At 38.5% G+C, this 27,788-nt stretch overlaps 1 protein-coding gene across 1 annotated transcript in view; it reads left to right on the top strand.

Annotated features, from left to right (window-relative positions):
* The window catches only part of LOC128359055 (F-actin-capping protein subunit alpha-2), a 31,604-nt gene extending 7,070 nt beyond the window's left edge, over positions 1-24,534 (top strand). Inside the window, exons 2-10 of the mRNA XM_053319471.1 lie at positions 8,967-9,030; positions 12,889-12,940; positions 16,038-16,101; positions 18,264-18,470; positions 20,514-20,593; positions 22,255-22,333; positions 22,430-22,501; positions 22,832-22,894; positions 24,292-24,534. Coding sequence (XP_053175446.1) covers positions 8,967-9,030; positions 12,889-12,940; positions 16,038-16,101; positions 18,264-18,470; positions 20,514-20,593; positions 22,255-22,333; positions 22,430-22,501; positions 22,832-22,894; positions 24,292-24,432 — 822 coding nt within the window. The 3' untranslated portion in view covers positions 24,433-24,534. The remainder of the gene's footprint in view (positions 1-8,966; positions 9,031-12,888; positions 12,941-16,037; positions 16,102-18,263; positions 18,471-20,513; positions 20,594-22,254; positions 22,334-22,429; positions 22,502-22,831; positions 22,895-24,291) is intronic.
* Positions 24,535-27,788: the final 3,254 nt, after the last annotated feature.

Below are 27,788 nucleotides of genomic sequence, written 5' to 3'. Positions count from 1 at the left end.
CTCACTCACTCCCCCTCTCTCTCTCTCTTTCTGTGTCTCCCCCCCCCTCTCTCTCTCTCTCTCTCTCTCTCTCGCTCTCTCTCTCTCTCTCTCTCTCTCTTATACATAAATTATATCACCCCATCATCCATTTTCACCAACATTAAAACTGCTTTTCTTGTAAACTAAGCCCCCGTCTCCGTCTCTGGTGTATAGCGTTACGACGACTCCTTTCTTTCTCTTTTCTATCGAGGATATTGAGATGGAGTCGTGCCAGAGAAGGGGATCAAACTCAGCTTAAAAACACCCGCAGGCCACAATACCGCTTCAGTTAGTTCTTGTTTTTTTTTAAACATTTTTTAAAAACAACATTATTTTAGTGAATCTGGATCGGCACGATAAGCCAGTTCTGATGTTAGGATTAGCACAGTGCAGTTTCAATTTCAGCTTCATCTCCAGCGGGTGTCGTTTTGGGATTAAAGGAAAGGATTTTTTCGTGGGTGAGGTAGGCGTTTGTGGGAGTGTCTCTTCGGGGAGGGTGGGGGGGAGGGGGGGGGTGTGCCTGGTGGTTGTTGGGTAATATGAGGATGAATATACAGTGGAATAAATTGGAAGCAAATGGAGATCCAGCTGGTGTGTCTCGGCCAAGTGAGCACAAAGACACACGAGAATGCAACCCACTACAGGAGGTCCCCATGTCCCAAATTCTTTGTCTGTTCTCCAGCCTCTCGGTTAGCTCACCCCCCCCCCCCCCCCCCCCTTCACCCCCCCAAGCCAATTCCTTAACCTCCTCTAGCCTCCGACAATCCTTTAGAAACATAAGAGAACAGCCTATACAGGATTAAAAGCTCTTAACTCAAGTGAAAAGAAAGACTTAAGTCCAAGATGATGATGGTTGAGATTGTGATTGACACTCAACACCCCCCCCCCCCCAAAAAAAAAACAACAAAAAAACAAAAACTAAAGAGACTCACTGGTCGCCTCTCTGTCTTGTAAATTAACCAAATTACAGTCAATCCTTTCTGTTTCCACCTGCTGAACATCCACACTAATATATATTCATTTTAAAAACTGCATTTTAACCCTTACATACTACATTTAACCCTTTTTTTAACCCTTACATACTACATTTAACCCTTTTTTAACCCTTACATACTACATTTAACCCTTTTTTTAACATCTCAGAGCAGCAAAATACAACATATGGAAATATTTAAATGTTTTTGTGCAGCTAATTCTCATCTTTGTAGTTCTGTTTTCCATATTTATTTAAAACATTAAAAAATCAACAGTAAAACATATTGTATTGTTGCATCATTGAAATCATTAATATCCTGTTTTATGTAAGATAAGACTATTATATAATGTGATATCATAAAGAAAAGTTGTCAAAACGAAACAGCAAAGTCATCAAAAGCTTGGTTAAGGATTAATCATGCGGTCATCTGTGACTGATAACGTGACCATTTTTATGGCTCTGAAGTGATGATATGGATAGTTAGTTATGAGGAAGTATTGTGACTTGGCGGGATATGAGCCATATGTGACGGGTTTATCTCTAATGATCTTCATACGCTTGACCGTTTTTAGCACAGCTTCAGAAATATAAATAATCTCCCTCCAATAACTCAACATAACACATATGACATGACATGACCAGATTGTTGCAGAAGATACTGTGGAGGAAGAACAGCAATGTCAAAAAAGTAATTGAACTGATGCTGACAATACATAAATATCATAAATATCAGGCTGTCAGGGTGGAAGAAAGCGTAGATTGGGAGTCGCTCTGCTTCATACTATGGAAGCGTATCACATTCACTAGGATACATTTTTAAAAATCCTGTTTTTCTGAGTAATTTTTTTCCCTGTTTTTCGGGGTAATTATTTTTTTTCTGAATTATCGAGATACTTCAAAATCTCAGATAAAAAACCCAGATCAAAGTAAAACTTGATTAAACTAAGCAAGCAGTTCAAGTCAAGGAAGGAAGAAGGAGGAAGGGAGAAAGGAAGGGAGAAAGGAAGGAAGGAAGGAAGGACAGGGAGGAAGGACAGGGAGGAAGGAAGGAAAGGAAGGACGGAGGAAATAAGGAAGGAAAGATGGTAGGAGGGAGGGAGGAAGGAAAAGAGGAAGGAAGGAAAGATGGTAGGAGGGAGGGAAGAAGGAAAAGAGGAAGGAAGGAAAGAAGGAAGGGAGGAAGGAGGGAAGAAAAGAAGAAGGTTAAACAAACAGACAGTTAGATATAACTTTTAAGCCTTATTGGTAGAGGTAGTAATGATTTGAAGTTGTTGTCCCAACCAGGTCTAGATAAAGTCAATCAGGATTAAAAGTTAATCTGAAGACTCTTGAGTTAGTTAACCCTCCTGTTGTCTTCCTGTTTGTCCTCAAGGGTCCAAATTGATCCAGTCTAGATTGACTATAGTGTGACGTAGAAAGGTCCGGTCGGGGGAGGAGTTGGGGGTAGACCCTGATGTTGCCTCATAATTAGATTAAATTACCTTTTGTTGTTTCACTTCATTGATTCAGCCACTATTTCTGTCTCAACCTTGCTGCTGTTGTCCTCCCATGTCAATATTGACCCAGTTTGGTTTGACACTTTGAAGCTTCGTCAATCTAGACTATAGACTGATGTAGAAAGTCCTGCTCAAAAGAGAAAAGGTCCTCATGTAGCCTCCCAATCAGACTAAATGTTGTTTCACTTCATTGATTCAGTCACTATTTCTGTCTTAACCCTTGCTATGTTAGTCCTGGTCTTGGTTTGACTCGTTATACTAACAAACTTCATTCAACCTTATTACCACAGGTAGGGTTAGGGTATCGGTGGTCAATACCTTTTTAACCCTCCTGTCTCTTTTGACTCTTCTTTCTTTCCTTCCTTCTTCCCTCTTTCTTAAATTTTTCCTTCCTTCTTCCCCTCCTCTCCTCTTTCTTTTGCTCCTTCCTCCTTCCTTCTTTCCTTCCCTCCTCTTTTCTTCCTTACTCATTTCCTTCCTTCCTCCCTTCCTCCCTCCCTCCCTCCTTACTCCTTTCTTTCCTTCCTTCCTTCCTCTTTTCGTCCTTACTCCTTTCCTCTCTTCCTTCTCTCCTAAATTCCTTACTCCTTTCCTTCCTTCCTTCCTTCCTTCCTTCCTTCCTTCCTCCCATCCTCTTTTCCTCCTTACCTTCCTTACTCCTTTCTTTCCTGTCTTCCTTCTCTCCTAAATGCCTTACTCCTTTCCTTCCTTCTTCCCTTCCACTTTTCCTCCTTACCTGCCTTCCTTCCTTCCTTCCTCCTTTCCTCCTTCCTTCCTTCCTCCCTCCCTCCCTCCCTCTCTCCTTACTCCTTTCCTTCCTTCTGTCCTTCCTTGACCTGAGGACAACAGGAGAGTTAAAGATATCGACCGAAACCAATCGACACCAAGTGTTATCGAAACATCTCCCGTCAAACGATACCTGCAATCGATCCTTTTTGCATCCAGAGCTAAAAAATATGACTCTTTTTTTTGGACTTGCTCACAGCCAATCAACCCAAACGTTCTTGGATAAATAAATATGAATAATTTGAAGACTTTGAAAATGCAATTGTGTAAAAATCAAGTCATTTAGATGTGGAGGTACGCATCGAATGAATCGGTATCACTTTAAGGGTTCTTGGATTGGTAATGGTATCATCCTTTTTTAAACGATACCCAGTCATTGTCTCATCTTTTAATTTAATTCAATGTCCTCCTGGGTCAAAATTGACCCGAGGAAGTTCTCAGCAGAGACTCTTTGCTTCAGTCTCAGCCCGTCATGGAGTTACGGTCTCAGTTGGCGCTCGAGGCTAAAACTAGGCTAAATCTCAACGCTCCGAAGTGTCCCAACAGGCCGACGATGAAAGGAACATTTAACCTCGAAGCCTCCATTCAAAAGTGAAGCCCTGCTGTAATTACATCTGTCTATAAGTTGTATATAAAGTGCTTTTGGCTCTATTTATTATATCTAAAAAATCTACCTAAGTGTTTGTGAGGGGATTTTCCAAAAAAAGTGTAAACATAGAGAAGTGAGTATTTGTTTTTATGTCACTATGTTATTTATATTATAACTGTTCATATGTTGCCTTTAGTGTATAGTCAAAGAAGGATGTGGGCTCTTTTCCAGGTACTTATGAGAAGAGGAAGCATTACCCTGTTTTAACCAGCTTTTAACAGTCAGTCAGAGCCTCTCTCGTAATCCGCTAATGGAGTACCCCCCCCCTCCTCCCCCTCCTCCTCCTCCTCCTCCTCCTCCTCCCTTTCCCCATCCTCCCCATCCTCCTCCTCCACCTCCCGCTCCTCCTGTCAGTGATTCATTTTAAACCACATCAGACTCTCTGGGCTTCATCTCTTTTGCTCTCCGTGCTCTCTAAAACAAGTTAGGGATCGTAAAAACCATCCTTACTCATCCCTTTGTTGGGTTTACTGGTCTCTCCTTTGCTTCAGGCACAACACAATTAACCATGCAAGTATTCCCAACACATAGTTTTAAGCTTTTTAATGTCTCAAGATCAGTTTTTTAGGCCAAATACAGACTTAACCCTTACACTTTTTATGATGTAGCAGTGAAGACTGATGGCTCTAATGGTTATACAATAAACCTCACAGCTCCATAAAGATCTTATTAGTTTCACTTTTAAATAAAATAACATTTAAATAATCATTTCTATGTTATATTTTCATGTCTTATGTAAAATAGGACATGATATTGTGTGATAGTAGTGGTGTAAAACCTAAAAAATACACTCTCTCTGCTCTCTGAAACATTAATAAAAGGTTTAATCACATTTATTGATCAGTGAGATTGACTTTTGATGCTTTCTAAACAGATCTGTGGTTCAAAATGTGGTTCAGACACTTTTTATGACCCAGATCGTATGTGTAGAGTATGAACAGTATGTAAAGGGTTAAATTCTTATCAGCATGGATAAAAATATTTTAAATGTCATTACAGCGGCCTGCTCAGATTCCCCGACCTGCTCCAAACCAAATTTCCTATATATTTAACTCTGTGTGTGTGTGTGTGTGTGTGTGTGTGTGTGTGTGTGTGTGTGTGTGTGTGTGTGTGTGTGTGTGTGAGATCGCTCTAGTCACACACACACACACACACACACACACACACACACACACACACACACACACACACACACACACAACCCCTAAACAGGATAAAACAGCTTTGAAAATGGATGTATAGATACCATTAGAGTGTCATATTACTTTGAAACTTCTAGATAACACACACACACACACACACACACACACACACACACACACACACACACACACACACACACACACAAACCCATTAAACAGCATCATGTAATGTTGTTATTTCCCGGCTGTGATTGCAGTCATCCAGCTGAGCTCAGACTCTATTAATATATACGGAGAGTTCAAATATTGGTGTCAGATATTAGAAGGAGTCGAGGTGTAGTTTATCTTGAAGCCTCGTAAATGATCGTGGAAGAGCAGTTTTAATAGTTTTTAACAGTTTAAAAATGTTTAACTACAATACTGAACTCTTTTTAGCAGATAAAGTTGTGGAATAAGTCACACTGATGTAGATAAATCTGATATCTACATTAGCGTATGTAGATTTATTCCTTATCACAGTAGCTAATTTGATCATTTATTGCATTTTATTTCATTCATAACTTTTCTAAAAGAGTGGAAACAGTCCAAAATCTAAAAATATTCAAATTAAAATGATATAATAAATCAGGAAAATACTCAACTTTGAAGAGCTCGAACCAGCAAATGCTTTGGAATTCATGCTCAGTTCATTTTCTTTTCATCAACTAATGAATCAGATCATCTTTTCTTTCTTTTCTTTCAACACTTAGTCTTTCCCCTTTTTCAGAGCGCTTTGTCAAACGACGTCTATTCAACAAAGACACTCGACTCGAGCGTGGTTAGAAAAAGAACAGCGCGCTTTCAAATGTGTCTGTGGTACGGACCGCAGCAGGTGACATACTTACGGATGGAGTTTCCCTCCTTTTTCATTTTTGATAGTTTGAAGTTAACATGACTTGCACTCAGACCTATGAGTTGTTTTTAATATAGATACATTTTGTCAGATCAGATTTGACAGCTGAATGAGATGTATCGTCCTGTAAAAAATGGCAACAAGTGCAAATTTTCTAAACAGTTTTAACCCTCCTGTTGCTCTCGATTCAATTTTCACCCCAGGAAGAGTAGCTGTTGCCTGGGTAACAGCTAATGGGCATCCAAATAAACTAAACTAAACTCAGAAATGATGTATACTTTCATTTAAATGAGGCCTGTTGACTGTAATTTCCAAAAATATGTGTAAATATAATAAACACAATGTGATAATAAGTTGAAGTTGCCTAAAAAGGTCTTAGACAGAATCGGGTCATAAAAATTCAAACCAAACCTGGTCAATTTTGACCTGAGAGGACAAACAGTGTTTCGTAAAAAAATGGAAACCCTCCTGTTGCTCTCGGGTCGATTTTGACTCCAAAATGAGGCATACTTTCATTTAAATGAGGCCTATTGACTGTAATTTCCAAAAATATGTGTAAATATTAAACACAATGTGGTAATAAGTTAATATGAAGACAGAATTGGGTCATAATTTATAGCTTATGTTTTAATAACTGTTAACCTGACCTGTGAGGATAACCAGCATTAACTCAAAAATGAGCTATACTTTCATTTAGGAGTTTTTGACCATAATTTGCAAACAAATATGTGTCAAACCTGTTGAAATAAAGATGGAATAAAGTTGGTGAAAAAGGTCTAACACTGAATTGGGCGACAATTTATATCTTATGCTTTTAAAAAGAGTCAGTTTTAACCTGGAAGAACAAAAGTTGCACGGCCGATAGGAAGACAACAGACAAAAATAATGTCTGAATCATTGAAGTGAATCAAAATAGTAATTTAATTTAATTGAGGCAACACCAGGTCCTTTTCCAGCATCTGTTTATAGTCTAGATTTAAGAAGCTTCAAAGTGTTAAACCAAACTGGGACAATATTGACCCTGAGGCAGGTTTTTGACCATCATTTTTAAAAAACAACAACCCAAAAATCATTTTAAACCTGCGGCAATAAGCTTCAACTCATTACTAATAACTCATTACTACCACATTTAACTGTCAGTGTGTTGAAGTCTCCTTCCTTTTTTAGCCCAAACAGGTTTTTCTTTTTTTTTATAAGTCTTATTTTTTAGATTTCAGCAGCGTCTGGTTTGTCTGGTTTGTAATGGGCACAGTCATGCAGGTAACTCATCAGTTATCTGCTGTCAGGCCTCTGGAGAGTGTGTGTGTTTACTCTGCAGCAGCTCTGTGTAATGAGGGAGACACCATGCAAATGACTCTTCCCACGGGGATTTCACATCACAAACACAATTTTCCACGAGCTGATTAACAAAGCGTGTGTGTGTGTGTGTGTGTGTGTGTGTGTTTGCATGTGTGTGCTGTACGCTTGTCTGTTGTGTTATAAATGTTAGATAGCTCAACATAAGTGGGTCATGACGATCTCACGACAGCGAATTAGACTAACGCAGATATACTTTGATCTCCACACACATGTAGCTCTGCGTGTGTGTGTCTTCCTTTCTCTCAGCATCGCTCATTAGCAACAACAAAATAAAAAAAAAAATCAATCTGCAGCTCTGCATGAATGCCAGAGCACTTGTATGCACACACACACACACACACACACACACACACACACACACACACACACACACACACACACACGCTGCTAATAAGGGCTCATGGGACACACACACATTAACACAAACACACATGCATGTATGAACACCAGCTTGTGAGACTAGAGGGAACCTGGCTGTACCCCACTAGTGATAGAGAGAGGTAGGAAGATACAGAGAGAGAGAGAGCGTGTGTGTGTGTGTTTGTGTGTGTGTGTGTGTGTGTGTGTGTGTGTGTGTGTACTAGAGTCCTCAGCACATTTTTATCTCCTTATATGGTCGCGAACTATGCGGGGGGAGGAGGGAGGGGTTTGTCGTCTCGCTGTCAGTTTGACATGTGACCTGGAAACAGGAAGTGTTTCGGGTACGGCAGCAGATGAGAAGAGAAGTGAGGAAGGGGAAAAATGAGTGCTCAGATGTGCTGCGCTGTGCTAAGACAGTTTTTTTAGAGAGAGTCTCTGACGGCTTCACCACACCCTTCACACCAGTGACACAGTAACATTACACCCTCTGTTGGCCATACGGCGTATATGATATATATAAATAAATATATATATGTCCAGTGTTTACATGAAGTTGATGCTCTCAGAGTGAGATATAAACAGTTGAAAAGGAGTCAAAAGTTAAAATTTCATAGCAAAAAAGGCTGTTTGACACTTTTTGAAGGCTAATGTATCATTAAAATAGGAAAAAAGCTTTAAAAAATACATCATTAAAATAAACCCTCATGGTGGAAGGGAGGAAGAAGGAAAGATGGAATGAAGGAAGAAGGAGGGAGGGAGGGAGGAAGGAAATAAGGCCGGAAAGAAGGAAGGAATGAAGGAAGAAGGAAGGAAAGGAGGGAGGGAGGAAGGAAAGAAGGGAGAAAGGAAAAGGGGAAGAGAGAAAGGAAGGAAAGAAGGACAGAGGAAAGAAGGAAGGTGGGGGGAGGAAAGGAAGTAAGGACAGAAGGAAGGAAGAAAAGGGGATGGAGGAAGGAAAGAAGGAAGGGAGAAGGGGGAGGAAGGAAGAAAGAAAGGAAGGAAAGGCTAGAGGAAAGAAGGAAGGGAGGAAAGGAAGGAGGGAAGTAAAGAAGGACAGAAGGAAGGGAGTAAGTAGGGAGGGAGGAAGAACAGACGGAAGGATGGAAGGAAGGAAGGAACAGTGAAAACAGACAGGGTCAATTTGACCCAGGAGGACGACACAAAGGTTAAAAAATCCATAATTCAAATAAAAACATGCTTGTGTGATGTCCTTCACGACTCTGCTGGATTCATGTGACCTTTGACCTCCGGACTGACGTGGTACCTGTCTGTGTTGTGTCTGCAGGTACGCATAGCAGCTAACTTCGTCATCCACGCCCCACCAGGAGAGTTCAACGAGGTTTTCAATGGTGAGTCCTCTCTTTCATTCTCCTCCTATATGAAGATAAGAGTAACATGATTTCCCTTTTTAGATGTGATGTGGAGAAAGGGAACAGGTACTGGAAGAAATGGAGATGGTGTTTTAATCTGCTTTAGTTATTAAACGTCCCCGTCCCCCCCCGTCCCCTCCGCCCCAAACCCAATTTACTATCCTGCTTCTCTCTTATTTTAGTTTTGAATGATGATATCTAACATTTCACATTAGAGTAGATTAATCTGTCTGTTGTGTCCTTCCTTCCTTCCTTCCTCCCTCCCTCCTTCTCTCTTTCTTTCCTTCCTACCTCCCTCCTTCCTTCCTTCCTTCCTTCTTTCCTCTGTCCTTCCGTCCGTCCTTCCTTCCTTCCTCCCTCCCTCCCTCCTTTCCTTACTTTATTCCTTCCTTCCTTCCTTCCTTCCTCCCGCCTTCTCTTTCTTTCCTTCCTCTCTCTTTCCTCCCTACCTCCCTCCGTCCTTCCTTCTTTCCTCTGTCCTTCCATCCTTCCTTCCTTCCTCACTCCCTCCTTTCCTTCCATTATTCCTTCCTTCCTCCCTCCTTTCCTTCCTTATCTGCCTTAATCCACTACCTTCCTTTCTCCTTCTCTCTTTCTTTCCTTCCTCTCTTTTTACTCCCTACCTCCCTTCTTCTTTCCTTCCTTCCTTCCTTCCTTCCTTCCTTCTTTCCTCTGTCCTTCCGTCCGTCCTTCCTTCCTTCCTCCCTCCCTCCCTCCCTTCCTCATTATCTGCCTTAATCCACTACCTTCCTTCCTTCCTTCTTTCCTTCTTTCCTCTGTCCTTCAATGAATTGTTTAAACACTACAAAACAAAGTTCAGAGAAACAAACAAGAATATAAAGAAATGATTTTTGTGAAGCACTGATTGATTACAGCACATTTAAAGTATTTAAATTGACCCGTAATTACAAACACAGCCTTTTGTCTGCAGAAATAGACTTTTTTTAAAAAAGCTTATTAATTAACAACAGCTTTGTGACTCTTATTATTTGTACCAGATTTTTTCTTTTAGAAGATTACAGTAATATGTGTAGGCACTTGAACACAGCATGCTCTGGGTATTTTATCAATCAATTAATCAATCAATCAATCTTTATTTTATATGGAGCCAAATCACAACAAAAGTCATCTCAGGGCCCTTTACACATATGTTAGATGTTGGGAAGAAGACAAAATTTTAATACTAAGCATTCAGATTAAGGATTATGCTGATAATATTGGCCCGGCTAACATTTTGGTAACTTAGTATCAGGGCTGGGCAAAAATATCGGTATATCAATATTGTGACATTTTATAGATGTCATCTTAGATTTTGAACATCATAATATGAGTAAGTGTCTTTTCCTGCTTTTAAAGGCTGCGTTACAGTAAAAATGTAATTTTCTGAGCTTTACAGACTCTCATATTATCTGCCTTTATCCACTTAGTCATTATATCCACATTACTGATGATTATTAACCCTCCTGTTGTCCTCGAGTCAAGGAAGGAAGGGAGGGAGGGAGAGAGGAAGGAAAGGAGGGAGGGAGGAAGGGAAGGAGGGAGGGAGGAAGGGAAGGGAGGAGAGGAGAGAAAAGGGAGGAAGGAAGGAAGGAAGAGCGGAGGAAATAAGCAAGGAAGGAAGGTAGGAGGGAGGAAGGAAGGAAAGAAAGACAGAGGAACGCAGGACAGAGGAAGGGTGGAAGGAAGGAAGGAAGGAAGGAAGGGGGATGGAGGGAGGAAAGAAGGAACAGTGAAAACAGACGGGGTCAATTTGACCCGGGAGGACGATACGAAGGTTAATCAAGAATCTCATTGTGTTAGTCGACCCTACAATATTGTCAAAATATCGATATCGAGGTATTTGCTCAATAATATCGTGATATTTGATTCTGCTCATATCGCTCAGCCGTATTTAGTATATGAATCTAGAGTTTGCCGACTATTAGATCTGTTTAAGACAGAGTTGGACATGAAAAGCTTTCTAAACCTCTCTAAATACAAATTTCAGTTGTGCCTGACCTTACTGCCGTTAAATGGAGCAATAGACAGTTTACTCAGATCAGATACTTTTGTAACTAATAATGTTTATTAATAGCTGTACTCTATTTAATGTTATTAGTCACACATGCTGTTTCCTGTTATAAAACGTGGTGAGAAAGTTTTATAAGGTTTTAAAATGACCTTTGTAAAGCTGAACCAAGAGCTTATGTTGGTTACTGTAGGTGTATTGAAATAGTGTCCGTTTTTTTAACCACACGAGGCTTTAAGTATAAAGTTGATTCAGACTTATTCCAATTTCTGCTATGTGGTAGTAAAAAATGTTTAAACCACCTTATGACCCAGTTTTCTTTTTTTACATTTGAGAACTGTTAAAATACCAGATACACATTTCTTGAAGCCAAAGTGTTCCTAATATGACCCACAATACACAAAGATGGAAATAAATGCAGAATTTTTAAATTGTTGCTGCAGCTGATGCAAATTATATTAAAAAGAAATCAGCATTCTACAAAATGTTCTCCTGCACCCTAAAATAGTGATTATGAATGTCTTTTAATCTAACAGAAGGATTAATCAAACATTTATTAATGGCAGTTTTTTTAACCACACGAGGCTTTAAGTATGAAGTTGATTCAGACTTATTCCAATTTCTGCTTCTGTGGTAGTAACATTTTTTTTAAACTTCCTTTTGACCCATTTTTTTTTTGTCAAATATACATATTCGAGAGGTGTAAAAATACCCTATACACATTTCTTTCAGCCAAATTTGTTCTAATATGACCCACAATACACAAAAATGGAAATAAATGCATGACTTTTGAATTTTTGCTGCAGCTGATGCAATTTTTTATATATGCAAATGTACAAGTGTAACCTGTGTTTATTCTACAAAATGTTCTCCTGCATCATAAAATAGTGATTATGAATGTCTTTTAATCTAATAGAAGGATTAATCAAACATTTATTAATGACTGATGAGGAGAATTTATGAATGTGAATTGGTGTAGAGACTAATTATGAGTCAGAATATGAACAGCATGTAACGGCTTGGTAATACCACTAGGTGGAGCCAGAGTCAAAGTTATTAAAAGTGAGTTAAAGAGAAGATGCATGAACTTTTCTATCTATGGTTATTTTAAATTGTCTTAAGCAATAAAGCTAATTGTCTCCCACATTTCAAGCAGTGGCTTAAAAAACAGGAGCTGAAATGTTTATATATATTTATTTATTTATATTCTACAGCTGTGGTCATGACGACAGAAAAATGAGACTATGATGTTTGGCTCAAACTGGAGCTCACCCTGCAGCTCCAGTGTTGACACCACACTGTCAGAGTAGTGCCTCTTGAGAGAGAGAGACTGTGTGTGTGTGTGTGTGTGTGTGTGTGTGTGTGTGTGTGTGTGTTTTGGCGTCGTTAAAGCCTCGTCCTGCTCCCGATAAATGTCGTCACCTCAGAGGATCACCAAGGGCCTGTCTGCCTCTTATCACAACCTGACAGCTGCACACAAATACACACACACACAAATACACACACACTTAAACACATACCCCCCCCCCCCCTGTTGCCACTTTGTCCCCTTTCATCTCTCTGTGATTTTACAGCCGTTTTTCCACGGAGCTAATTCACCATGTCTGCTTCAGTCCTCCCGGCATAAAGACTGACTGCAGGCGTCGTCGTCTTTTGTGTGTCATGCAGCTAATCTGCTCTCTACCTGTGTCTCTCTCTCTCTCTCTCTCTCTCTCTCTCTCTCTCTCTCTCTCTCTCTCTCTCTCTCTCTCTCTCTCTCTCTCTCTCTCTCTCTCTGTCTGTCTGTCTCCTCTCCTCAATAATAAACTCTCAATTTTCTCCCTCCTCAGATGTGCGATTGCTGCTCAACAATGACAATCTTCTCAGGGAAGGTGCAGCGCAGTAAGTCCCCCCCCCCCCCATCTCTCTCTCATGTGCTCTTTTCTGTTCATGAAAGGTTTTAATTTGGTAAGGAGAAGGAAATATATGTCACAAAAAGACCAACTGCCACCCTATTATGAATTATTTATTATACTGTATATAGTTAGCAGGGTAACATTACCTCACTTATTAAATTAAAATCGACTGAATACTGCCTTAACCCTTGCTTACCATTCAGAGGTCAGAGTTGACCCATTTTTACATTTGAGAGCTGTAAAAACACCAAAAACACCAAAAACACATTTCCCATAGGAGGACTTTTGCTAATGTGGTTCTGAATATACAAAAAATGGTAATAAAATCCATCATATTTTCATTGTTTGTGCAGCTGATACACATTTCTGTGCATTTAAACATGTTGGAGTCCTTATAATCTATAAAAAATGTTCTCTTGGATCATAAAATAATGATAAATCAATATAATACACTTCATTAAGGATCAATTAAACTTTTTTATGAATGACAGATGAATGTGAATTACTATAGAGACTTAATTATGAGTCAGATTATGAACAGTATGTGAGAGTTAAATGTTTCCTATTGTGTCTAAAAACATCACATTGCCATATGTATATTAACCCTCCTGTTGTCCTCGAGTCAAGGATGGAAGGGAAGAAGGAAGAATGGTAGGGATGAAGAAGGAAGGATGGAAGGGAGGGAGGAAGGGAATGAAGGATGGAAGAGAGGGAAGGATGGAAGGGAGGGAGGATGAAAGGAAGGAAGGACAGGAAAAAGGAAGGAAGGTAGGAGGGAGGTAGGGAGGAAAGAAAGAGGGAAGGAGGGAGGGGGGGGGAAGGAGGCAAGAGAGGGAGGAAGAAAGGAAGGACGGAAGGACAGAGGAAAGAAGAAAGGAAGGAAGGAGGGAGGTAGGGAGGAAAGAGAGGAAGGAAAGAAAGAAAGAAGGAGGGAGGGAGGAAGGAAGGAAGGAAAGAAGGAAGGAAGGTAGGTAGGGAGGAAAGAGAGGAAGGAACGAAAGAGAGAAGGAGGAAGGACGGACGGAAGGACAGAGGAAAGACGGAAGGAAGGTAGGAGGAAGGTAGGGAGGAAAGATAGAGGAAGGAAAGAAAGAGAGAAGGAGGGAGGAAGGAAAGAAGGAAGGTAGGGAGGAAAGAGAGAGGAAGGAAAGAAAGAGAGAAGGAGGAAGGAAGGAAGGAAGGAAGGAAGGAAGGAAGGAAGGAAGGAAAGGAGGGTGGATGAAAGGAAGGAAGGAAGGAAAGAGAGAAGGAGGAAGGAAGGAACAGTCAAAACTGGCCATGCAGAGATTCCCTTTTAACATGATTCAAATGAAAGTACAAGACTGAATATGAATCAGTCTGAAACCTCTTTGACGTTATTTCGATGGCAAGAAATGTTGCTTCTAAGTCACAATGGGAATATTACTCATTTGGACCTTGTAACATTTCTGCAGCATGTCAGCGTGGTTTCAGTCTAAATTGATTGCCGTTAGATTAATGGAAGAAAAAAAAACCTCACAGCAGCACCAAGGTTAAACATGCACACACATTTATTTACTATCTCAGTCTTCATCTGTTTTTACACAAAGAAGTTAAAGGTTATTAGTTGATTGATATAATTCTTCTCATATCAGATATTAAAAAAAATGTCTCCTCCTGGTTGCGACAGATGTAATACTATAAGATATTGAAGCTTTGTGTTACCACGGTAATAATGTGAACCAGTGCTGTCTCCTTGCCAAATATCACATTAGCATCTTTCCAATTGCTGAAGATTCGTATTAGTTTTGGCTGAACTGATGAATAAATAACATTTGTCCCTATCGCTTACACTGGAATCACATTAAAGGAGCAGTCTGTAGAATTTAATGGCATCTAATATATAATATTCAGATGCAGTATTCATAAATATGTTTTTAATTAATGTAAAATCACCTGAAAATAAGACTGGTAGTGTTTTTGTTACCTAATAATGAGCCTTTTATTATAATAATTATAATAATAATGCACTTTTATTTATTGCTGCCTTTTACTTAAACTCAAATGCAAATGTATAAATTAAGTAAATAAACAGATGTTCATGTTTTCCTCATCTCCCTTAGAAACAGTGACGAAAGCAGCCTCTAACCGCAAAGGTGTAGGCTGAAACACCTACTCTTTATACATTAGTCTTTTGAATAGATCCCATGAATGTACATAATGAACACAAAACATAATAGGCTGTAATAATAGTAATAGGCTACATACATAATGCGCATATAATAATACACATATTTCCTTTTACATATGCATTATTATATATCACCTAAAGTACTAAGGTTCTTATACATAATGAAATCCTCGGGGAAACCTTGCAAACACACATTACAAAGAAATAATGAAAAAAAAAAAAAGTGATATGGTTTGGCTCCATCGTCAAGAGAAAAATGGTTTAGCTTTATATCTACAAAGGTAGCGGGTCCTTTCCGATGGAGCCCAGAATAAACAAAATACTGGCTCTTGAAAGGGTCTTTTGTCCGGAAGCATTATTGCATTCACTTGAATAAAAAAAAAAATCTGGTTTTTATGAGTAATTTATTCTCTCCTGTTTTTTGTGGTAATTTTTTTCTCTGAATTATCGAGATACTTTGAAATCTCGTGAGGACGTCCAACCTGCTGTCCTTCTGAACAACCGCAAAGTCTTCGGTCGACAAACAGTAATAATAGTAATACCATCTATATGACTTAAAGACAGGACAATCTCCCAGTGTCTTTAAACCCAGATCAAAGTAAAACTTGATTAAACTAAACAAGCAGGTCATGTTTGCTTCCATTACATCGAGCTCTCAATAAAGAGTGAATGTGTCCAATGTTTTGAATGCCCTCTAAACTCAGAAAAAAAAATTAGCCCGAAAAACAGAAAAGAAATAAATTACTCAGAAAATCAGAAAAAATTAGCCCGAAAAACAGACCAAAAAATAAATTACTCTTCTTTTTTTTTATTCAAGTGAATGCAATACGCTTCCGTACTTTTGTGACCACCATAGATAGGAAAAAAAATGCATTGAGTTGAAAACAAAATGTGTAAAATACAAACTAACTGTCCTCTCTCTTTTTTCCTGCAGTGCATTTGCACAGTACAACTTGGACCAGTTTACCCCGGTGAAAATCGATGGCTATGAAGAACAGGTGAGTTCATGCTCTCATGTCTGTTTCCTGTCCGACCCATTCATTGAGTCCATTTATAGTATGTTATTTTATATTGTGATGTTCAATGAGTAGTTTTGACATAAGCAGTCCAGTAACAATATCAGAGAAAGAAAAGTGTTATTGAAGCTGAGGAAAACGTGTTCAGTTCATATATAAGCTCACAATAAGAGTTTAATTATAAGGTGTGTGAGAGTGGAGGAAAGGAGAGCTTATAGTGTTTGCAGTTCGCTACTTCAGCAGTAGTGCAGTAATACAACAATGAAACAATAGTAAAAGTTGTCAAAGCAAATAAGCCATCATTGCAGTTTACCTGAAATTCAACCAACAGATCAAAACCAAGGAGAAGTATGTGTGCTTTAACCTCCTGAGACCTGAACTTTTGTCTGGTATGCATTTTTAATTTCTCCTAGATATTTGGCATTAGTAGGACCAGATAAGTACAAAAATAAAAATAAGCATCGTCTTTGAACAGGAAGTAGTAGAAAAAAAAGTCCTAATATGGGAGGGACAGTGGGTAAAAACACATTCACCTTCCCTTTGCATGAACCATAATAAAGATTCAGTGTCATCAAACGAGTACTTCCTGTTAGGCGGTGTCGTAACTTCTTCATATCGCTAAAACAACAAACATTAAGCATAAATGAACAAGTATTCAACCATAAAAGTTAAAATTTTTGTCAGATTTTTAAACTGTAATGAGCTTTTTCTACCACTAGGTGGCACAAAAGAGTGTTAACGAATGAGGACAACAGGTCAAAGTTAAGCAGATGAAAGTACAAAGTGCAGAAAACTCCAAATTTAATGTCCCCGTTATGAGGATGCAGGGTCGCAGGAGTAAAAAAAAAAAAAGCAGCAGGAACAATGGAAATAAAAGCCAATAATACCCCTTTTCCACCGAGCTGGAGCCGGTGCTGGTTCAGAGCTAGTGCTAGAGCCAGTGCTCAGTCGGTGCTAATCTAAGCACCTCTTACGAACCTGTTGCTTTTCCACCGGCAAGGAGCCACATGATTACGTCACTGTTAAACGTAGCCAGCGCTCGCCTTTGAAGCACTTCCATGATTCACCAGTGAGAGGCAGCAACATGGCACAAGGCATCTAGCCTGCCAGAAACGAAGAAAAAGAGGAAGAAGAAGAAGACGAAAGCTCTGGCAAAAAAATGATAAAAATAGTACTTTTAATCAACAAATCTTTAACCCTCTGTAAATGCCACGCTAGTCTGCTAATAAACGTTAGCCCCGCTAGCCGGCTAATAAATGATAGCCCAACCCCCAGTCCGATGACTTAATCGGTTCTTGCTCTAGACCAGCAAAGAGTTGGTGCTTGCTCTGGCTCCCGTTCTGAGGCTCGGGGCTGGAGCTTTGGTGGTAGAAAAGCAAAGAACCGGTGCTTAGTCAGGCTCTGGCTCCGAACCAGCTCCAGCACCAGCTCCAGCTCGGTGGAAAAAGGGTATAAGATAACCAGCATCATAAAGAAACACGAGTGCAGAGAAAACAACAGGCTCATTCAGTTTTTATTATTATTATTATTATTATTGTTATTACACTAATATTATGCTATCATGGGCATTACAGTAGAGAAAGAGAAAGAATTAGATGAAAGGATAAAACAAGTCCCTGTATTCTCCTTCTGCATCCTCGGGGGGGAAAAACTTACAGTAGATCACAAACACATCTTTATTTTAATATCACTGTCTGCTAGTTCCTGTGAAGGTTTAACGAGCGGCTGAATGAATGCAGTTTGTGTGTTAGTGTTAGTAATGATTGCAATGTCTTATGTAAAGATGTCATCATGTCCCCGTGTTCCCACATCACGGGTTGAAATTCCCCCGTCTGATACCCAGCAGGCTTTACTGAGTGCAGAGGTGGAAGACGGATGACGGAAAGTTCAGGCTGACGTCTGTGTTCCTGTCTTTCTCCTTTGTTTCTTGTTCTTCTTTCGCTCATTGCTTCCTTTTTTATTTAATCTGGGTTTTCTTTCATTTTTCACATAATCTTGTTGGTCTTTTTGCTATATTTCTCACTTTTTATATGTTCACTCTTCTCTGTCTGTCTTCCTTCCTTCCTTACTTGCTTTTATACCTTCTTTCCATCCCTCTATCACTTCTCTCATTCTTCATCTCTCTCTCTCTCTCTCCCTCGCAGGTCTTAATCACAGAGCATGGTGACCTCGGAAACGGCCGGGTCCTGGACCCCAAGAACAAGATCTCGTTCAAGTTCGACCACCTGAGGAAGGAGGCCAGCGACCCTCGGCCCCATGACGTCGAGGGCTCTCTGGAGGGCTGGAGGAGCGCCGTGGACTCGGCCGTCAGGGCCTACGTAAAGGAGCATTACCCCAACGGAGTCTGCACCGTACGTCCCACCCCCAACTTCATATGAGATCTGATGTTCCCAAGTTTAAAAGCACTGAAAGCAACCGTTTACTCCAAAACTTAAAATGATGTCATTAGGCATTAGGGTTCGATTCTCTAACATTTTTTGGGTCCCGATTCGATTTAAACTGTGATTGTGATTAAACAAGTTTCGCAATTCAATTTTACCAAGTATTGCGATTTTATATTTCAATTATTGATATTCCAATTTTCCACCGGGTCCGTCAGCGGCGCATTACAGCTGCGCTACGGTCACCGGAGCTGATAGGTACCACTATAATCAATGAAAGTGTTTCCACCGGGAGCGTCTCAGCAGCGTGTCAGCAACGTCCCAGCAGCAGCTCTCCGCGCCACAGCGCTATCAATACGCAGCATTTCTATTTTTGACGGAGCCGTTTCTAACTCGCGACAAGCTCAACAGAGCAGATTACACCAGACAGGAAGTCAGACACAGAATCGGCATAATAAAACTTCCGTCTTTCAAAATAAAACAACCCGTGCAGCCTCCCGATCGTATTTCAGCAACAAACACGAATAAAACAGACAGATTAAGACTCCATCTAGCTACGTAGCTACTGACACATGACATAAGCACAAAAATCAAAGAAAATGAGCAAGTTAACCAAAATTGAGCAAGTTAACAAAATCGGGCCCTTTTTAATTGTGCTGCTACTACAGTAATTACGGTAGACTAAAGGCACTCGTTCAGATTTGATTGGGCTGCTACTACAGTAATTACGGTAGACTAAAGGTACTCGTTTGGATTTGATTGGGCTGCCGTAATTACTGTATTAACAGTGCAACTTCATTTTAAAAGGCAGATTTCTCTCCCAGAGCTCCGCTGCTGTAACACTCCCGGTGTGAGTTGACACCGAGCAGAGGACGGAGCTAAACCGTAGCGCAGCTGTTCCGCGTCGCTGACGGACCCGGTGGAAATCCCCAGTTACTAATACTCATATTTATCAGAATTTAAAGTTTTGCTTTCATCTATTAAAAATAGAAATGAACCGTCTCTTTAAGTGTGTCAAAGCTACAGACAGGTTTATCACCTTTTTAGTGGTGGTGTTAGTGTGGTTAGTAGCAAGCTGTCTTTTTTTTATTTTAGGACTCTTGTTACCGAGCTCATATGTGCTATAAAGCGTCTACCACTGGTTATGTTTCCTTCAGCAGAGTAATGAATACTCCTAACATACTAATGAGTGCTCTTCTGTAGTGGACCCTGACCCATTGCTGCTCTACTGGATTTTAAACACCATCACAAAATATTCCCAGGACATGATTATCTTAAAAATGGGATTATTATTCAGAACCTCGCTGTACCAGTATTAATTATTCTGTTGTTGGACAGTAGAAAATGGTGGCGGCCTCTTCTATAAAAGCTTTCTAATGTTTTTTGTTTTTTTTCCCAGTGTTAACCTTCCCCACTTATTTTTTTTAATTGATTTTAAGATTAATACACAGAAACAAGGTATAATCTTTTTCTTCACAAACATCTAGACACCAAAAAAAAATAAACATACCAATAACCAATAATAATAATAAAAAAAAATTATAATAATAATAATAATAATAATAAAAAAATAATAATACAATACATAAATAAATAAAAAAATAAAATAAAAAATAAATAAAAAATTATAATAATTAACAAAATAATAAAAATATAAAATAAATAAATAAAAAAAAAAGAAAAGAAAAACCTTTTTGCTTTCCAATGTATTAATGCAAGAAAAGTGAGAAGTAGAAACAGTTCAGACTGCTATGGACACAAAAGAAGAATTTATTATGCGGTTTGCCAAATTTCCTCTGAACATGTTGTGTGTGTTACTGGTCAGATTTTAAGATCAGCATCAGCATAATTTTTATTTTTTTTAATATAGCCACAAACCACAGTCTCATTCAAATTGGTGCTCGTGTACAGCAGTAAATTACAAGTTACTGAGCAGCCGTTAACTAGTAGAAGAATATGAAGAAAGGAAAAGCTGAAATTAATAAGTGTTGTTCTTTCTTCTGTCTTTTTTAGATTTACGGGAAAACCATCGACGGACATCAAACCATCATTGTGTGCATCGAGTGCCATCAGTTTCAACCAAAAAACTTCTGGTATGTTTGAGACAGTCTGTTTTAAAATTATCTCCTTTTTCATTTTGTATCACTGGGATTTTTTTTTTTTACATCTGATGAATCTTTTTGTTTGAAGGGAAACACATTAGACACACAAAGCTGTTTTTGTTGCTTCCAGACGAGACTTTTCCAATCTTACGACAGAATAAAGATGACAAGCAAAGATTGCAATTGTCGTCTTTACTTAAAAGCAACATTTTCTTCTCTTTGACAAAGAACAGCAGAGCTTGTAGAAATCCCAGCGAGGCTTTTCTAAATCAAACTTCATTTTAAAAAAGATGTTTAAATGCTGTTTCATTTCTACAAGACGCTTCAAAGACATTACATTAATTGGCACTTAACTCTGAGCGTTTGGGCTTGTTGGCCCTCTTAAATGTTTCTGAGCTGTTTCTGATCGGGTTTATCTAATTGGATAAGAACCAATCCTCTTTGCTGGTGGGTCTTATTGGGCTTATGGGTTGATGGGTGTAATGATCCCGCAGCTCTAGTGTGTGACTGCCGCCCACAAGAACCCTGGAGGGCAAATATCATGACACTGAAATTGACAGCAGCATCAATTTTCTCATCTATAGTTTTTTGGGGTTTTTTTTCATTCAAGCTGAACAAATAAAATACTCGGACTCAGCTGTTGGTTTTTTTTTCACTTATTTTTTATTGATTTTAAGATTAATACACAGAAACAAGGTATAAACTTTTCCTTTACAAACATCTAAACACCAAATAAAAAAATAAAAACCATACCAATAACCAAGAATAAATCAGAAGAGGAAAAATAAATAAATAAAAAATAAATAAATCAATCAATCATTTAAAAAAAAAAAAAAGAAAGAAAGAAAAAGTGGATAAACAACAAAAACAAACAAAAATACCCACACAATGTCAAAAAGACAGAAAGCAAATACAAAATATCGCATCAGGAGTCGATAAGTATTAATAAGCAAGACTTAACCATCATGACCAACTAAGAATGACTGTGCCCAATTATTTTAGACCATGCCACACCAGTCAAGCCCCTCCGAAGGGCATGGACCCCATCTTCCCCAATATAGTTCAAAAAAGGGTTCCAGATATTGAAAAACTCAACTATTGTGATTATATGACTTCACTCGGAGGTCAAAACAGTTGCATAATAATAATAATAATAATAATGATAATAAAGGAAAATAGACTCATTGCTTTAAAATAAGTACACTGACATTCTTAGAAATATGACAAACTATCTTATAAAAAGAAGACATAACTAAGATTACTAAAAAAGTATATATGATGACAAATCTACTGGCGTTTAGATGAGAGCAAATTCAGTAATCACTTATTTTAATTACTACAACATCTTAACTGATGTCACTTAAGGACATTCAAACGAGGAAGCCCCGCAACACTTTGCTCTCTTTTGATCTCAAGATAACATCTAGTCACATCTTAGCTGTCAAAAGTGTGGTGAGTATTTCGACTTCCTGAAGCAGACATGAAACGTTTAAATTAAGTTCAACTATGAATGGGGACGCATCTTGAAAGCAACTCTTTAAGTTTCTTGCAAAACTCCCCTCATATTTTTATCAGACGCTATCATAAAAGATGAAATGAGCTATTAAAGTCTGATTTCCCTCCTCCTCTTCTTCTTCCTCTTCTCTCCACAGGAATGGACGCTGGAGGTCAGAATGGAAATTTACAATCTCTCCCTCCACCACTCAAGTGGCAGGAATCATGAAAATCCAGGTATTTAAAGTTTTAAATCTTTCAGGGCGAGTTTGAAAAGGATGTGATTAGCTTTTTTTTTTTATTATAAGCTTAAACTTTCCCATCTCTCTCCAGGTTCATTACTATGAGGATGGCAACGTTCAACTGGTGAGCCACAAAGAGGTCCAGGAGTCCATGTCAATTTCTGTGAGTATTAATGTTGCACACAGACCGTAATGTGCTTAGAAACTACAAATATAAGCTTCGGGAGATAGCAAAATACTATTAAAAGCACTCATCTAAGACACAGCTAATAATAAGATCTTATATATTAAACATTGTTCTGTTTATTTGTGACGATTGCACCACTATAATCAAATCCGCTCTAAATGTGTTTTTTTTTTTACCTCTTTAAAATGACTGAGAACTCTCCGGGGATTTGCTTTTTACTAATTATGTGCAGTATGGAGGTGTTAATGTGTTTTTTTTTCTCCCCCTTTTAAAATAAACTATCTCTATCTTTTCATCTCCTTTCAGAATGAGGCTTCCACTGCAAAGGAGTTTGCTAAGATCATGGAGGCTGCAGAGAACGACTATCAAGTATGTAATGATCTGAAGTGCATACTCTGAGTGTTGCAGTGTGCTTGATAATAAGCTGTTTGTTGCCAAGGAAACGAACTATCACCTTTAAAATTGTGGTTTTTAAATTGTATGTGTACACAGGAAGAGAGATGAGGAAAACAAGACTCTGTTTACAGTCAACTTTTCAGCGCTTATATTCGATGAACTTTCCCTTAATAAGCTACTGAGAGTGAAAGTTTTTTAGAGGAGGATAAAGATAAAGATGTCACCAAGAGCTCACGTTGTTACTCTTGTCAGGAATCGGTGATGAAATCTTTAACTTTCACACTGCAAAAACCCTTCAGCACAGAATTTTCCTCAAAGTCTTTTTGGGCTTTGCACGGATAGAAAGCTGAGTCATGCTGATGAATGTGGATGTTGTATTTTTTATCGAGAAATCTGCTCATGCAAAGAAATGCAAGACTTTATGAAGGCCTTCCTTTGAGCGTACAAAGCTCGAGGGAAACACTGTCGTACATAAGTTATAGTATAAAAAGAAATCTGTACTACTTCTGAGAATTTATGGATATTTGCAGCTTCTGTATGTCGTCCAATAAATGTGTAAGTAAGTTTTAGCGTCTGAAAAATAAATTAATAAATCTTGAAGCGGCAAAAAAAAAAAAAAAGTTAAAGTTTTAGTTGCAAAATCTAGAAGTGACTTTAAAGGATAATTACCGTTTTTTACAACATGGACCTTATTTATAGCATACAATACGATCATTTACTCACCCAGACAACCTTGGTGCAATTTGGAGTTGTTCGGATGAAATACTCAAATCAGCTCCAGTGGAGCGCCGCGTATATCCGTATAATGTGAGTACACGGGGCACCGAAGCGCAGCCTCTATATAACACATTATCTGCCATGAAACTAGTTCATTTCACCAATATTTAGTTATGATACGTTAGTGCTATTCCCCTCCGAGCCCTCATAGACTCTCATAGATAACCTCTGATCTGACATCATCTGAAATGACATCATCCAGATCAGAGGTTAGTAGGTCAACCTACAGACCCCGGATGTTGATAACATGCCACCACGGGCTCGGAGGGGAATAGCACTAACGTATCATAACTAAATATTGGTGAAATGAACTAGTTTCACAGCAGATAATGTGTTATATAGAGGCTGTGCTTCGGTGCCCTGTGTACTCGCATTATACGGATATACACGGCGCTCCACTGGAGCTGATTTGAGTATTTCATCCGAACAACTCCAAATGACACCAAAGTTGTCTGGGTGAGTAAATGATCGTATTTTATGCTATAAATAAGGTCCAGGTTGTAAAAAACGGTAATTATCCTTTAAGTGGTTTAAATGAACTTTAAATATATTCTTACTTCCTGTCCTCGCCTCTGTTTGTCCCTTCCTTCCAGACGGCCATCAACGAGAATTACCAGACCATGTCGGACACTACCTTCAAAGCCTTACGCCGCCAGCTTCCTGTGACACGCACCAAGATCGATTGGAACAAGATCCTGAGCTACAAGATCGGCAAGGAGATGCAGAACGCTTAAAAAAAAAAAAGAAGAAAATACAACAGAAAAAAAAAGAAAACCAACGGAGAACATAAGACACCCCCACCCTTCCCAAATCCCTCGCCCCACCCCACCCCAACCCCACCCCACCCAAAACAACGTTGCATGACTGGATAGTTGTATCGTCTTTGTACAAAAATTAGAGAAACGGGGGACAAAGAAAGGTTTGGTCTCACAGCAAGATGTCAAATTAACACATTGGATGTCTTACTTTTGTTGATGTTTTTTTTTTTTTTTTTTTTTATACAGACACGGTTAACTCTTCTATATATATGAAATATATGGTGATAATGATAATCATATTTGGGAAAAATATAACTTTTGAGGAAATATAACGAGACATAGGAAAAGAGGGCGGCGGACACTTATGTATGCAAAAAAAGAGAAAAAAAAACAAACACACCCTTATAAAATATCACGTGTGCAATATTTATTGTGTCAGTGAGACCACGCCTTTTGTTTGACCTGCTGAAAAAAAAAAACGGTTGAGTTGGAAATGATGGGTAAACAAATCATACTTGGGAGATATTCTGTCTGCATTTACAAAAAGAGCTCAGATGTTTTTGTCTGGAAGAAGAAAAGACTCCCTTCACTTTTACGATTTACAACCCCCCCCAACCCCTTCCCCTTATATGTTTAACAACAACAACAAAAAAAGAGAAGTTCTTTATCTTCATTGACTGGTATCGTTGGCACAAGCAGTCACACCCACTGTCAGCCACTCAATGTTATTGTTCCCTTTTATTTTGGTACTTCCCTCACCGTTCTGTCCTGTATGTGAGATCTCAAAAGCTCGCAAAGCGCTCCTGGCTAAAAAATTTTTTTGCCTTTTTTGACTTGACATTTTGTCCAAACTCTCACTCTTCAGTGCAGGGAGTTCAGCGACCACTTAACAAGCTTAATTAACAAGTCATCAATCGCTAAGTAATGTGCATAATGTCCAATTTACAATAAAATCCAAACGTATCACTTTCTCCTCCAGTGCTTATTTTTATTAAAAAAAACAAAAAAACAGAACCTGACTGTATTATATAACAAGGCACATTGTAATATATACCTGTATGAAACATCCTGTCTGTCAGTTGGTGATTTATTTCCATGAGATTAATTGTAATTCAGTCACAATTATGTTGCATTAAATAACAAATTTTCTATTCACTGAGTCACTCATACTTTCTGACACCATGTACAGTGATTATAGAGATGGAGGAATTAAAACCAAACTCAAGGTTTATTGTGAAAAGCCCATGTAAGATGATGATTTTTGAGATCGGAGGCATTATTGAATATAGATGGATTCATTAGACATGACTGTATAATATCACACTAGTCCTTACATGTATAGCCCATTGTGCTAACATCAACAATGAAATTATAACATTGCCTGGATGTTGGACTCCTAAAGACTCATGAAGCACTTTTTGGGAACCAATTAAGAGGATTATATTTTCCACGTTCAGTCTGAGACAGTATAATAATAACTGTCATTCTCCAGTAAGAAAAACATCTGTCCCTGTATAATTAGCAAGTTGCACGCATTAAAAATTCAAATGGCAAAGAAGAGAAATTGTAATAAATGAGACTGTGTGGTTTTAAGTATTCATATAAATTAAATTGGGTGTTTTGAGTCAAACGATGATGGGAACTCTTGGGCAGTATGCTGGGAATGCACATTTGGGGTTTGAATAAAGATGAAGTCATTACTTTTAAAATAAGTGATGCTTTAGTTTTTGTGTAATAAAATCCAACCAATGCAATATAATGTACTATGTCCACTTGATACACCTTACTCTGGATCAGATTTAAGTTGTAAAAGCCGCTTTTTACTTCTTTATCTGCAAACATTTTACAATTATTTAAATAGAATAACAAACATATTTCATTCTGTGATGCAATAACATCTAATCCAAGGGTAATATCTTTCAATACAGTACAAACAACATTATTAATCCCACTAGGGGCAATTTGTTAGGAGCAGCTTGTTATACACACATACACACAACACAATAACATACAAACAAACAAATAAATAATACAGTAGAAAAGACACAAAAGGAATACAAAAAATCACCAGGGAGCTTTATTTGGTATAAAAAAAATAAGACACAATAAAAAAGATAAAGCATTCACCAACAATGACTATGGAGCATTTCTGTGTGATGTTACATTTACACAGATGTGTCAAAAATAATGAGATACTAATAAGTCATTATTTTGAGATAGTTATTAATTATATTAAGATTCTATGTCACTGTTTTAACATAGTTTCAAGTCCTTATTTTGAGATAGCTTCTCATTATTTTGGGATAAGAAGTCATTATTTTGAGATAGATCCTTATTATTTTGAGCCACTGAGTCATTATTTTGACATATTAAATCATTATTTTGAGATATATCCTTATTATTTTGAGACACTGAGTCATTATTTTGACATACTAAGTCCTTATTTTGAGATAGTTTCTCATAATAATGATTTACATAATTTGTTTTTTTTACCACATTGGCAGAAATTGGCTTCCACAGTATTGAGTGCGTTTTGGTTGAACTGGTCTTTAACGAAAGGGTAAAACAGCGACACCTGATGGCGGAGGTAGCGAACTGCAGCTTTAGTGAGCCGGTGGTTGCTAACTGAGGAGCTAACATTAGCAGTCTGCTCAGTCTGCAGACACGTCTACAGACACTGCTGCTGCTGCTCAATACTACACACATGTTCAACTCCTGCTGGAAGAAATGCTAGCTACGAATAAGGATTTATCCGGCTTTCACACATACACAAATTAAGGTAAGCTTTCCCTCTGTCTCTCGCACACACACATTGCTTTTACCGACCGCTGCCATTCACAGAGCCTCCACTTTTAAAAGAAAAAAGAGAAAGTTTTGGTACCGATAGCCAGCTCGCAGTTAGCAGCAGTTAGCTGGCAGCCAGGCAGGATAAGTAGCTCACATTTATTTTTAACCAAGTTTTTTAAAAAAAGGGGGAAATCTTCATGTGTTAAAAATGCACAATAGAGCATCAATCAATCAATCGAGGATGTTACCATTTAATTAGTTTTCCAAGCCAAGCTCAAGACAGCAGAGCACAGCAGAGTGATGTTATTATCATTACTATTATTATTATTATTAGTGAGTCTCCATCATGAGTCAGTGCAATATCACTTATATGATACTCAGGAGTTTTACAATGTCATTTATGTCCAGGTGTTATTATTACGCCATGCTGTTGTGTCTAGTTTGCCACAAGCTTTCTCTTCTCTATTACTGAGCTGCAATGGTAAGTGAACGCATCATTTAGTGACTTAAAGCAAGTAGACTACTAACTCATATCTCAAAGTTAG

This window comes from Scomber japonicus, chromosome 5 (genome assembly GCF_027409825.1).
Source record: "Scomber japonicus isolate fScoJap1 chromosome 5, fScoJap1.pri, whole genome shotgun sequence".
Taxonomy (NCBI): Eukaryota; Metazoa; Chordata; class Actinopteri; order Scombriformes; family Scombridae; genus Scomber; species Scomber japonicus.
The sequence above is the reverse complement of the archived record's forward strand: the minus strand, read 5'-3'. Positions and strand labels throughout refer to the sequence as shown.